General features: G+C 46.1%; 1 protein-coding gene across 1 annotated transcript in view; it reads right to left on the bottom strand.

The window, feature by feature from the left end:
* Nucleotides 1-967: 967 nt before the first annotated feature.
* The window catches only part of LOC311118224 (unconventional myosin-Va-like), a gene marked incomplete at its 5' end in the record, with an annotated part of 12242 nt that continues 1628 nt past the window's right edge, over nucleotides 968-11581 (bottom strand). Inside the window, 12 exons of the mRNA XM_084193067.1 lie at nucleotides 968-2082; nucleotides 2180-2260; nucleotides 2473-2647; nucleotides 3081-3178; nucleotides 3314-3498; nucleotides 3954-4104; nucleotides 4506-4595; nucleotides 6491-6645; nucleotides 7779-7922; nucleotides 8227-8320; nucleotides 8454-8652; nucleotides 9927-10004. Coding sequence (XP_084049193.1) covers nucleotides 1930-2082; nucleotides 2180-2260; nucleotides 2473-2647; nucleotides 3081-3178; nucleotides 3314-3498; nucleotides 3954-4104; nucleotides 4506-4595; nucleotides 6491-6645; nucleotides 7779-7922; nucleotides 8227-8320; nucleotides 8454-8652; nucleotides 9927-10004 — 1603 coding nt within the window. The remainder of the gene's footprint in view (nucleotides 2083-2179; nucleotides 2261-2472; nucleotides 2648-3080; nucleotides 3179-3313; nucleotides 3499-3953; nucleotides 4105-4505; nucleotides 4596-6490; nucleotides 6646-7778; nucleotides 7923-8226; nucleotides 8321-8453; nucleotides 8653-9926; nucleotides 10005-11581) is intronic.

Raw genomic sequence — 11581 nt, 5'->3', positions numbered from 1 at the left:
CCTTGTGCTGGGGGCAATAAAAGGCCACTAAAATGTTTTGCCACACAACACAATGCCACAGATGTCTCAAGTTTTGAGAGACCGTGCAATTGGCATGCTGACTGCAGGAATGTCCACCAGAGCTGTTGCCAGAGAATTGAATGTTAATTTCTCTACCATAAGCCACCTCCGTCTTTTTAGAGAATTTGGCAGTACATCCAACTAGCCTCACAACAGACCACTTGTATGGTGTCGTGTGGGCGAGCGGTTTGCTGATGTCAACGTTGTAAACAGTGTCCCATTTACATTTTAGTAATTTAGCAGACGCTCTTATCCAGAGCGACTTACAGTTAGTGAGTGCATACATTTTTCACCCCATGGTGGCGGTGGAGTTATGGTATGGGCAGGCATAGGGACAACGAACAAAATTCTATTTTATTGATGGCAATTTCAATGCACAGCAATACCGTGACGAGATCCTGAGGCCCATTGTCGTGCCATTCACCCGCCGCCATCACCTCATGTTTCAGCATGATAATGCACAGCCCCATGTCACAAGGATCTGTACACAATTCCTGGAAGCTGAAAATGTCCCAGTTCTTCCATGGCCTGCATACTCACCAGACATGCCACCCATTGAGCATGTTTGGGATGCTCTGGATCGACTTTTACGACAGCGTGTTCCAGTTCCCGCCAATATCCAGCAACTTCGCACAGCCATTGAAGAGGAGTGGGACAACATTCCACAGGCCACAATCAACAGCCTGATCAACTCTATGCGAAGGAGATGTGACGTGCTGCATGAGGCAAATGGTGGTCACACCAGATACGGACTGGTTTTCTGATCCACGCCCATAGCCTTATTTTAAGGTATGCATATCTGTATTCCCAGTCATGTGAAATCCATAGCTAAGGGCCTAATTAATTTATTTCAATTGACTGATTTCCTTATATGAACTGTAACTCAGTAAAATCGTTGAACTTGTTGCGTTTATATTTTTGTTCAGTATAGTTGTGTCAAACAATTTATTATTCCTTAATGCATAGAATATAAGACAGTGCCATTTCCCTGTGCAAACATTAACAAATAAACAGTATCAGGATTTTTTTCCAGCAGCAGTGTTTTAGTGGCACTCCTCTTGGCTGCAGAGAAATGTTTCTGTTTTAAAGATATTTCCTGCAATTCTACACATTTGTCATGGGGCAGAGATAACATTTTGAGTTTAAAAATGAATTTCCTGCAATTATAAACATTTTGCCATGGCTTATGCCTTGTTCTTAAGCTATCTGAACGACTCAAACATTATAACTAAATCAATGTGGGCCCCATGCCATGACATTTTTTGGAATTTCCCTGACTGTCTAGTTCTTATCTTGGTGATTGTTCGTTCTCAAAGATGATCGTATTTAAAAATATTTTACACCATTATCTTTTCTACATACTTTATATATGGTTTAAGTTCATACTGAAAACGTTTTTTTCCACACTGAAAACGTTTTTACCGTCCTGAAAATTATTCCACGTTTTGGCAGCGTGCCGCTGCTAAATACATATAGGGGAAACACTGAGTATATTGTAAATATTGCTGAATATTGCTAAAAGATTCATTATTTATTATAATATAATTTGTAAACATCTAATCTCTCGCCAATACATCATATTATTACAAAGTGTCTCCAATGTTCTTTGTTTCTATTCTAAGTGGTCAGGACAAAATGATGAAAACTGACTTGACTTTTAAAGGCATTGTAAAACAGGAATGGTCAGGCATCTTTGGTTAATCATATAGTTCCCTCAGGCCCATGGGGAGAATTCCTGGGCGCCGTTCAAATGTCTTCCTCCCTTCCTTGAAGTAATCAAACCTGTCCAACTATATGTAATCAGAGATGACTTCAAGGAAGGGAGGAAGGAAGCATGCACTTTTAATGCCAGTGGGGAAGGGTCAGGGGTCAGACCCGCGTGAGGAATCCTAGATTCAGACTGCTAGGGATCTGAATGGTCTCCAGAGCCAGGGGAGAGTGGGTGAAGGGAAACGTCACAGACAATATCTTCTTGGTGTCCATAAGAAGCAGCGGGGACTCAACACGGCCTTTCAACAGGGCCTGAGGGTGACAAAGAGAGAACAACTCAATGACACGGTGACAATATATAAGGAGAGCGAGCAAAGTATACACAGAGACAAGCAGACAAACTCCTTACCCGTATGGTTGCAATGAATGATATTGAAACCCGTTCCTCAAATTCAATCACTGGGGTGTACAAGTTTAGCACTTTCACAATCTGACAAGAGAAAACAGAATTGAACAGAATCGTGAGATGATCAATAGACGAGATCACATGGCTCAGAATGAAGAATAAATATTGGCAGTTACTACTACTTTGTATCTCAGATCAGTTTGTGCCGTGTCTCCAACTCCAGTCTATCTGGAGTTGGAAAGCCAGCACAAACTGATCTGGAACCAGGCTATGTATCCTCTAGTGATAGCTCCTACCTGTGCTGTGGTGAGGGCAGAGCACATGGTGCAGATAGCCTGGGCGTCCTCCTCCGTCTTCTTCTTGACCTGTAGCAACTGAGCAGCCTGAATCAGAGGCTCCAGCATCTCTTTAGCGCCACAGTCGGACAGCCCCTTCTCCTCCAGCCACTCCTCCAGCTGCCACACGTTATACCTAGAGTGAGAAACACACCCCCCACCACCACCCAGTTTGAGGACAAACTCCTAACCCTAACCCATCTCTTTAGCTCCACAATCTGACAGCCCAACTCTCCTCCAGCTGTCACTTGTGCCTAGAGTGAAACCAATCAATCCAATGTATTTATAAAAGCCCTTTTTACAGTTATCAAAAAAACCACAGTACAGACAGACAGCCACTTTGTAACAAACAGGTATTACTGTTTCAAAATCAGCCACAATACATCCGTCGACGCTCAATCATCTTATCAGAACAAATAGTCAGTCCTTTAACAAGTCAATCTTAATATCTTACATTTGTTTTTCGAAAAAACCACAGTGTACAATGAGGGTTTTCCCAGGTATCATTCTTGGGGCCTGTACTCTGTAGCTTATATATCAATATTTTTTTTTGCGTGAAAGGGCTGTACCTGATCTGCAGTCCTTTACTCCAGGAGCACATGTCCTTCCTCAGCAGCAGGTTGTTGAGAGTGACAGAACAGATGATGTAGAACTGCTGCCTCACCCCCTGGGAGATAGCATATAGCATAACAACTAAAAATAACAGAGGTCCAAGAATCGATCCCTATGGAACACCACATCTAGATTTATCTCAAGAGTTTACTTCTTTGAAGTTTACGCCTCAACACACACACACACACACCTGTTTGATGAGCTCGGGGTCAACGTCATGCTGAGACAGGGTAGCGTGGAAGAGACTGAGTTGCTGTAGGATGCTGTCCACCGTGTAAACAGCCTCTCCCGGGAAACTGGACGTCCTCTTTCGTAGGCCCGTGGGTTTGGACCCCAGGACACCCTGGAAGTTCTCATGCTCCAGCATACCTGGAACTGTGATATTGTTGGGACAATAAAATGTCACTTGTTTGTTAAGTTGTTTTGTTGTTGTTTCTCATTTGGATTGTGTGAGTAATGCTACTCTTCCTTGCATGGTTATTTCAGAAGCATGGGGGTTGAAAGTGTCACTACTGTACTTGTTTTGCCTTTACTCTTACTAGCATTGCTAATTCTTACTAGCATTGCTAATTCTTACTAGCATTGCTAATTCTTACTAGCATTGCTAATTCTTACTAGCATTGCTAATTCTTACTAGCATTGCTAATTCTTACAAGCGTTGCTAATTCTTACTAGCGTTGCTAATTCTTACTAGCATTGCTAATTTGAAGGTTTTACTTGCAATTATCATGATCATCATACTCCGATCATAGTATGTGGTTAATTTCCTTCCTTTAGTTGAATACACTGATTGTACGTGGCTCTGCATAAGAGCGTCTGCTAAATATCACCTATCATAGGCTGCAGGGTCTCCTCCATGCATCTGACCAGTTGCTGGTAGTTCTGGATGGCCAGGTCACTGAGGACCTGACGGTACTCTGACAGGTCAAAGTTACACAGGCAGTGCTCATTCTGCTGCGGGGTGTTGTTCTTCACAAATGCCTATAGAGAGGAGATGGTTATGAATAAGAGGTCAAACCGCTGTTACAGGTAGGGTTTGTAAAGCAGTTAACACAGGGGTTAGTGTTTCCATCCGAATCACAGAACCTGGCACTAAATCTTGTGTGTGTAGCAGATGGGCATCTGTGAAACTCATTCCACAGTCTTGAAGTGTCTCCATTTGCGCTATGGAATAGCTAGGTTTTCAGTGGCGCAACTGGATAAGATGCTTTGGGGGGGGGGGGGGGGGAGAGGTTCTGGGTTGGAGCCGACTCAGGAGGAAGCGGTACTTGCTAAGCAAACAGTTGTGATGTCATTTACATGTGCTTGGTAGCTGTGGACTAAAAGTGTTCAAATCAGTTGAGCAAAAAACTGTCGTGATAGACTAATCCTCTCCAACATACCTCCTCTCCACTGTACTGCTTTAGGCATTGTAGGAACCGACAGGTGTTGGCCAGCCAGAAAGACACAGTCTCAAAGTCATCTCCTCGCCTCTGGAAAAAAAAGAAGAAGAAAAAAGAGGAAGGGCGGGACTTTACAATGGGTCAACTGAACTTGACTTGGCATCCTCAGTATGTGATGTCATGTTCAAGCTCACATTTAATGAGATGTTTTATTGTCACATACACTGGATAGGTGCAGTGAAATGTGTTGTTTTTACAGGGGTCAGCCATAGTAGCACGGCGCCCCTGGAGCAAATTAGGGTTAAGTGCCTTGCTCAAGGGCACATGGACAGATTTCCAACTTGACGGCTCGGGTATTCGAACCAGCGACCTTTTTGTTACTTGCCCAACCCTCTAACCGCTAGGCTACCCGCCGCCCTCATTAGCAGTCAACACAAACTGAAACCCATTAGCATACAATAGTATAGGCCTATCAAAATACAAATCTACAAACTGATAAAGCACAGAGAGACCTACAGTATACTAAAACAAGGCAACGCTTTACCTTGAGGACTCCCTTGATGCTAACGCTGTACCTTGAGGACTCCCTTGATGCTAACGCTTTACCTTGAGGACCCCCTTGATGCTAACGCTGTACCTTGAGGACCCCCTTGATGCTAACGCTGTACCTTGAGGACTCCCTTGATGCTAACGCTTTACCTTGAGGACTCCCTTGATGCTAACGCTTTACCTTGAGGACTCCCTTGATGCTAACGCTTTACCTTGAGGACTCCCTTGATGCTAACGCTTTACCTTGAGGACCCCCTTGATGCTAACACTTTACCTTGAGGACTCCCTTGATGCTAACGCTGTACCTTGAGGACTCCCTTGATGCTTTACCTTGAGGACCCCCTTGATGCTAACGCTTTACCTTGAGGACTCCCTTGACGCTTTACCTTGAGGACTCCCTTGATGCTTTACCTTGAGGACTCCCTTGATGCTAACCCTGTACCTTGAGGACTCCCTTGATGCTAACGCTGTACCTTGAGGACTCCCTTGATGCTTTACCTTGAGGACTCCCTTGATGCTAACGCTTTACCTTGAGGACTCCCTTGACGCTTTACCTTGAGGACTCCCTTGATGCTAACCCTGTACCTTGAGGACTCCCTTGATGCTAACGCTGTACCTTGAGGACTCCCTTGATGCTTTACCTTGAGGACTCCCTTGATGCTAACGCTGTACCTTGAGGACTCCCTTGATGCTAACGCTTTACCTTGAGGACCCCCTTGATGCTAACCCTGTACCTTGAGGACTCCCTTGATGCTAACGCTGTACCTTGAGGACTCCCATGATGCTTTACCTTGAGGACCCCCTTGATGCTAACGCTGTACCTTGAGGACTCCCTTGATGCTAACGCTTTACCTTGAGGACCCCCTTGATGCTAACGCTTTACCTTGAGGACTCCCTTGATGCTAACGCTTTACCTTGAGGACTCCCATGATGCTTTACCTTGAGGACCCCCTTGACGCTAACGCTTTACCTTGAGGACTCCCATGATGCTTTACCTTGAGGACTCCCTTGATGCTAACGCTGTACCTTGAGGACTCCCTTGATGCTAACGCTGTACCTTGAGGACTCCCTTGACGCTTTACCTTGAGGACTCCCTTGATGCTAACGCTTTACCTTGAGGACCCCCTTGATGCTAACGCTTTACCTTGAGGACTCCCTTGACGCTTTACCTTGAGGACTCCCTTGATGCTAACGCTTTACCTTGAGGACCCCCTTGATGCTAACGCTTTACCTTGAGGACTCCCTTGATGCTTTACCTTGAGGACTCCCTTGATGCTAACGCTTTACCTTGAGGACTCCCTTGATGCTTTACCTTGAGGACTCCCTTGATGCTAACGCTGTACCTTGAGGACTCCCTTGATGCTAACGCTGTACCTTGAGGACTCCCTTGATGCTAACGCTGTACCTTGAGGACTCCCTTGATGCTAACGCTGTACCTTGAGGACTCCCTTGATGCTGTTGATGGTAGAGTTGAGCAGGATACTGACTCTCTGGTCATCATTAGAGTAGTCAGCATGTCTCAGACACATAAACAGGATGTAGGCCGGCAGACCAGGGAGGAAGTTAACCGCCACACCGCGAGGCTTCAGCTCTGAGGATTAACACAGTCACAACACAGTTATCACAACAATGCTCTACAACATTCGGAGAGTACGACCCTGCCTTACACAGGAAGCGGCACAGGTCCTAATCCAGGCACTTGTCATCTCCCGTCTGGACTACTGCAACTCGCTGTTGGCTGGCCTCCCTGCCTGTGCCATTAAACCCCTACAACTCATCCAGAATGCCGCAGCCCGTCTGGTGTTCAACCTTCCCAAGTTCTCTCACGTCACCCCCCTCCTCCGCACACTCCACTGGCTTCCAGTTGAAGCTCGCATCCGCTACAAGACCATGGTGCTTGCCTATGGAGCAGTGAGGGGAACGGCACCTCCGTACCTTCGGGCTCTGATCAGTCCCTACACCCAAACGAGGGCATTGCGTTCATCCACCTCTGGCCTGCTGGCTCCCCTTCCTCTGCGGAAGCATAGTTCCCGCTCAGCCCAGTCAAAACTGTTCGCTGCTCTGGCACCCCAATGGTGGAACAAGCTCCCTCACAACGCCAGGACAGCGGAGTCACTCACCACCTTCCGGAGACATTTGAAACCCCACCTCTTTAAGGAATACCTGGGATAGGATAAAGTAATCCTTCTACACCCCCCCCCCAAAAAAAATTTGTAAAGTGGTTATCCCACTGGCTATAGGGTGAACGCACCAATTTGTGAGTCGCTCTGGATAAGAGCGTCTGCTAAATGACGTAAATGTGCCCTTGAGCAAGGCACTTAACCCTAATTGCTCCTGTAAGTCGCTCTGGATAAGAGCGTCTGCTAAATGACTAAAATGTAAATGTAAATGTAACAAAGTCAACATAATTAAAAAACAAACATATTAGTCATTTAGCAGACGCTCTTATCCAGAGAGACTTACATGAGCAATTAGGGTTAAGTGCCTTGCTCAAGGGCACATTGACAGATTTTTCACCTGCCGCCTTAACACAGCACGGTTAACAGCCACACCTCGAGGCTTCAGCTCCGACAAAGACAGATATATCAAATCAATCAATTTATGCCTTTTACATGTTACGAATATTTACTTTTTCCACTATCGGTGTACCAAACACAACCCAATAGGTAAATATGTAAAAAGAGGTATTTGCTGCAAAATGACAGGGAAACATGCAGTACCTACCCACAACCAGACTCTTCAGCAGTTTGCTCTCATCCCCTCTCCGGTACTCCAGCATGCCTTGGAAGTCCCTCTCCTTCCGGGTGATACGACCAGGAGAGCAAGGCCCTGGACCTGGAGTCACCTTCTCCATCTGACCGCTTTCTACTGAGACCAACGACCAGGAGAGAGAGAAGTACCGGTGACGTCCAATACAGTTTTGAAAAAAAAAACATAATAACTTTTAATATTGTAGAAATGAATCAGTATATTATACGTGATAATCAACTAATGGACACATGCAGTAAAACTTCAAAGAAGTAAACTCTGGAGATCATAATGTTCCACAGGGATCGATTCTTGGATCTCTATTATTTATAGATTATATTAATGATCTGCCAAACGCATTAAACTGTGTCTGTATGTGTGTGTGTGTTTGTGTTTGTGTGTGTGTGTGTCTGTGTGTGTGTACCTTCGTATTCTTCCACCCTCTTGGCGTAGACTTTGAGCTGTTTTTTGAGTTTGCGGATCATCTTGTCCTGCTTCCCCTGCTGCTCCATCAGGTCCTGGAAGATGGAAGTCCTCAATAGACCTGACCTTATTCCTTATTAACGTGTCAGAGAGTCCTACAGAACATATTTACATCTGAACGTTCCACAATGTTGTGCCCTGCTGAACACAGCCCTGGCTGGTACCTACCAGGTTGTCGCTGGTAAGGCGTGTGATCTCGTGGTGCATGCTGGCCTCGAGGCGGGCCTCCTGGGGGAGCAGAAGGCTCTGGGAGAGGAACTGTTGCTGCTGCCTGTTCTCCTCCCTCACCCTGAGCACCTCCTCTCTCAGCTCCTCCATCTCCTCCTCATGCCTCCTGTCCTGCACCTGCAGCTGAGACACCAAGAGTCTGGGAGGAGAAACATAATAATGGGTGTAGGAGAGTGAGAGCAACAGACAGAGACAGAGACAGAGAGAGAGACAGAGAGAGAGAGAGAGAGAGAGACAGAGAGAGAGACAAAGAGACAGAGAGAGAGACAGAGAGAGAGAGAGAGAGAGAGACAGAGAGAGAGACAAAGAGACAGAGAGAGAGAGAGAGAGAGAGAGAGAGAGAGAGAGAGGACAACAACAGCAACACAATTAGACCCAACCAAAATCATCAGAAAACAAAAAGAGAATTACTTGACACATTGGAAAGAATTAACAAAAAAACTGAGCAAACTAGAATGATATTTGGCCCTAAACAGAGTGTACACAGTGGCAGAATACCTGACCACTGTGACTGACCCAAAATTAAGGAAAGCTTTGACTATGTACAGACTCAGTGAGCATAGCCTTGCTATTGAGAAAGGCCACCGTAGGCAGACCTGGCTCTCAAGAGAAGACAGGCTATGTGCACACTGCCCACAAAATGAGGTGGAAACTGAGCTGCACTTCCTAACCTCCTGCCAAATGTATGACCATATTAGAGACACATATTTCCCTCAGATTACACAGACCCACAAAGAATTCAAAAACAAACTCAATTTTGATAAATTCCCATGTCTACTGGGTGAAATACCACAGTGTACCATCACAGCAGCAATATTTGTGACCTGTTGCCACAAGAAAAGGGCAACCAGTGAAGAACAAACACCATTGTAAATACAACCCATATTTATGTTGATTTATTTTCCCTTTTGAACTTTAACTATTGGCACATTGTTACAACACTGTATATAGACATAATATGACATTTGAAATGTCTTTATTCTTTTGGAACTTCTGAGTGTAATGTTTACTGTTAATATTTATTGTTTATTTCACTTTTGTTTACTATCTACTTCACTTGCTTTGGCAACGTTAACATACGTTTCCCATGTCAATAAAGCCCTTAAATTGAAATTGAATTGAATTGAGAGAGATAGAGAGAGAGAGAGAGAGAGAGAAACAGACAGAGAGATAAAGAGACATATATATATATATAGAGAGAGAGAAAGAGCAACAGAGAGACAAGGAGAGAGAGCGAGAGAGACAGAGACAGAGAGACAAGGAGAGAGACAGAGACCGAGAGAGAGGGAGACAGAGAGAGACAGAGAGTGATAGAGAGAGAGACATATTCTTCATCAGAGTTTTTTCTCATCTAGTTCCTTTGCATTGCCTTGAAAACCTTGAACACATTCCTCTTGCTATCCCTCAGCTCACCTGTTGGTCTCCTTTAACCCTTCATAAGCCAGCCACAGCTCTCCATCCTCGTTCAACTTGTGGTAGTCAGGAGTGGATCTGACAAACACAGAGGAAACAGTAAACCAATATCAAGTAAACTAACTTAAAACAAGGTAAACCAATGTAAGCAGTCAATCAACCACTCTAAATTCCAAGCATCTGCCTCTAACCCTAGGAAGCTCTTTGCCACCTTCTCCTCCCTGCTGAATCCTACTCCTCCTCCCCACCTCCTCCCTCTCTGTGGATGACTTCATCAACCATTTTGAAAAGAAGGTTGACGACATCCGATCCTCGTTTGTTAAGTCAAATGACACTGCTGGTCCTGCTCACACTGCCCTACCCTATGCTTTGACTTCTTTCTCCCCTCTCTCTACAGATGAAATCTTGCGACTTGTGACGGCCGGCCGCCCAACAACCTGCCCGCTTGACCCTATCCCCTCCTCTCTTCTCCAGACCATCTCCGGTGACCTTCTCCCTTACCTCACCTCGCTCATCAACTCATCCTTGACCGCTGGCTATGTCCCTTCCGTCTTCAAGAGAGCAAGAGTTGCACCCCATCTCAAAAAACCTACACTCGATCCCTCCGATGTCAACAACTACAGACCAGTATCCCTTCTTTCTTTTCTCTCCAAAACTCTTGAGCATGCCGTCTTTAGCCAACTCTCTTGCTATCTCTCTCAGAATGACCTTCTTGATCCAAACCAGTCAGGTTTCAAGACTGGTCATTCAACTGAGACTGCTCTTCTCTGTGTCACAGAGGCTCTCCACACTGCTAAAGCTAACTCTCTCTCCTCTGCTCATGTCCTTCTAGACCTGTCTGCTGCCTTTGATACTGTGAACCATCAGATCCTCCTCTCCACCCTCTCCGAGCTGGGCATCTCCGGCGCGGCTCACTATTGGATTGCGTCCTACCTGACAGGTCGCTCCTACCAAGTGGCGTGGCGAGAATCTGTCTCCGCACCACGTGCTCTCACCACTGGTGTCCCCCAGGGCTCAGTTCTAGGCCCTCTCCTACTCTCGCTATACACCAAGTCACTTGGCTCTGTCATATCCTCACATGGCCTCTCCTATCATTGCTACGCAGACGACACACAACTAATCTTCTCCTTTCCCCGCTCTGATAACCAGGTGGCGAATCGCATCTCTGCATGTCTGGCAGACATATCAGTGTGGATGACGGATCACCACCTCAAGCTGAACCTCGGCAAGACGGAGCTGCTCTTCCTCCCAGGGAAGGACTGCCCGTTCCATGATCTCGCCATCACGGTTGACAACTCCGTTGTGTCCTCCTCCCAGAGTGCAAAGAGCCTTGGCGTGACCCTGGACAACACCCTGTCGTTCTCCGCTAACATCAAGGCGGTGACCCGATCCTGTAGGTTCATGCTCTACAACATTCGGAGAGTACGACCCTGCCTTACACAGGAAGCGGCACAGGTCCTAATCCAGGCACTTGTCATCTCCCGTCTGGATTACTGCAACTCGCTGTTGGCTGGGCTCCCTGCCTGTGCCATTAAACCCCTACAACTCATCCAGAATGCCGCAGCCCGTCTGGTGTTCAACCTTCCCAAGTTCTCTCACGTCACCCCACTCCTCTGCACACTCCACTGGCTTCCAGTTGAAGCTCGCATCTGCTA

The sequence above is a fragment of the Coregonus lavaretus genome (genome assembly GCF_964263955.1).
Source record: "Coregonus lavaretus genome assembly, contig: HAP1_SCAFFOLD_6687, whole genome shotgun sequence".
NCBI lineage: Eukaryota > Metazoa > Chordata > Actinopteri > Salmoniformes > Salmonidae > Coregonus > Coregonus lavaretus.
Note: the sequence above shows the minus strand (reverse complement) of the source record. Positions and strands in the feature narration are given on the sequence as shown.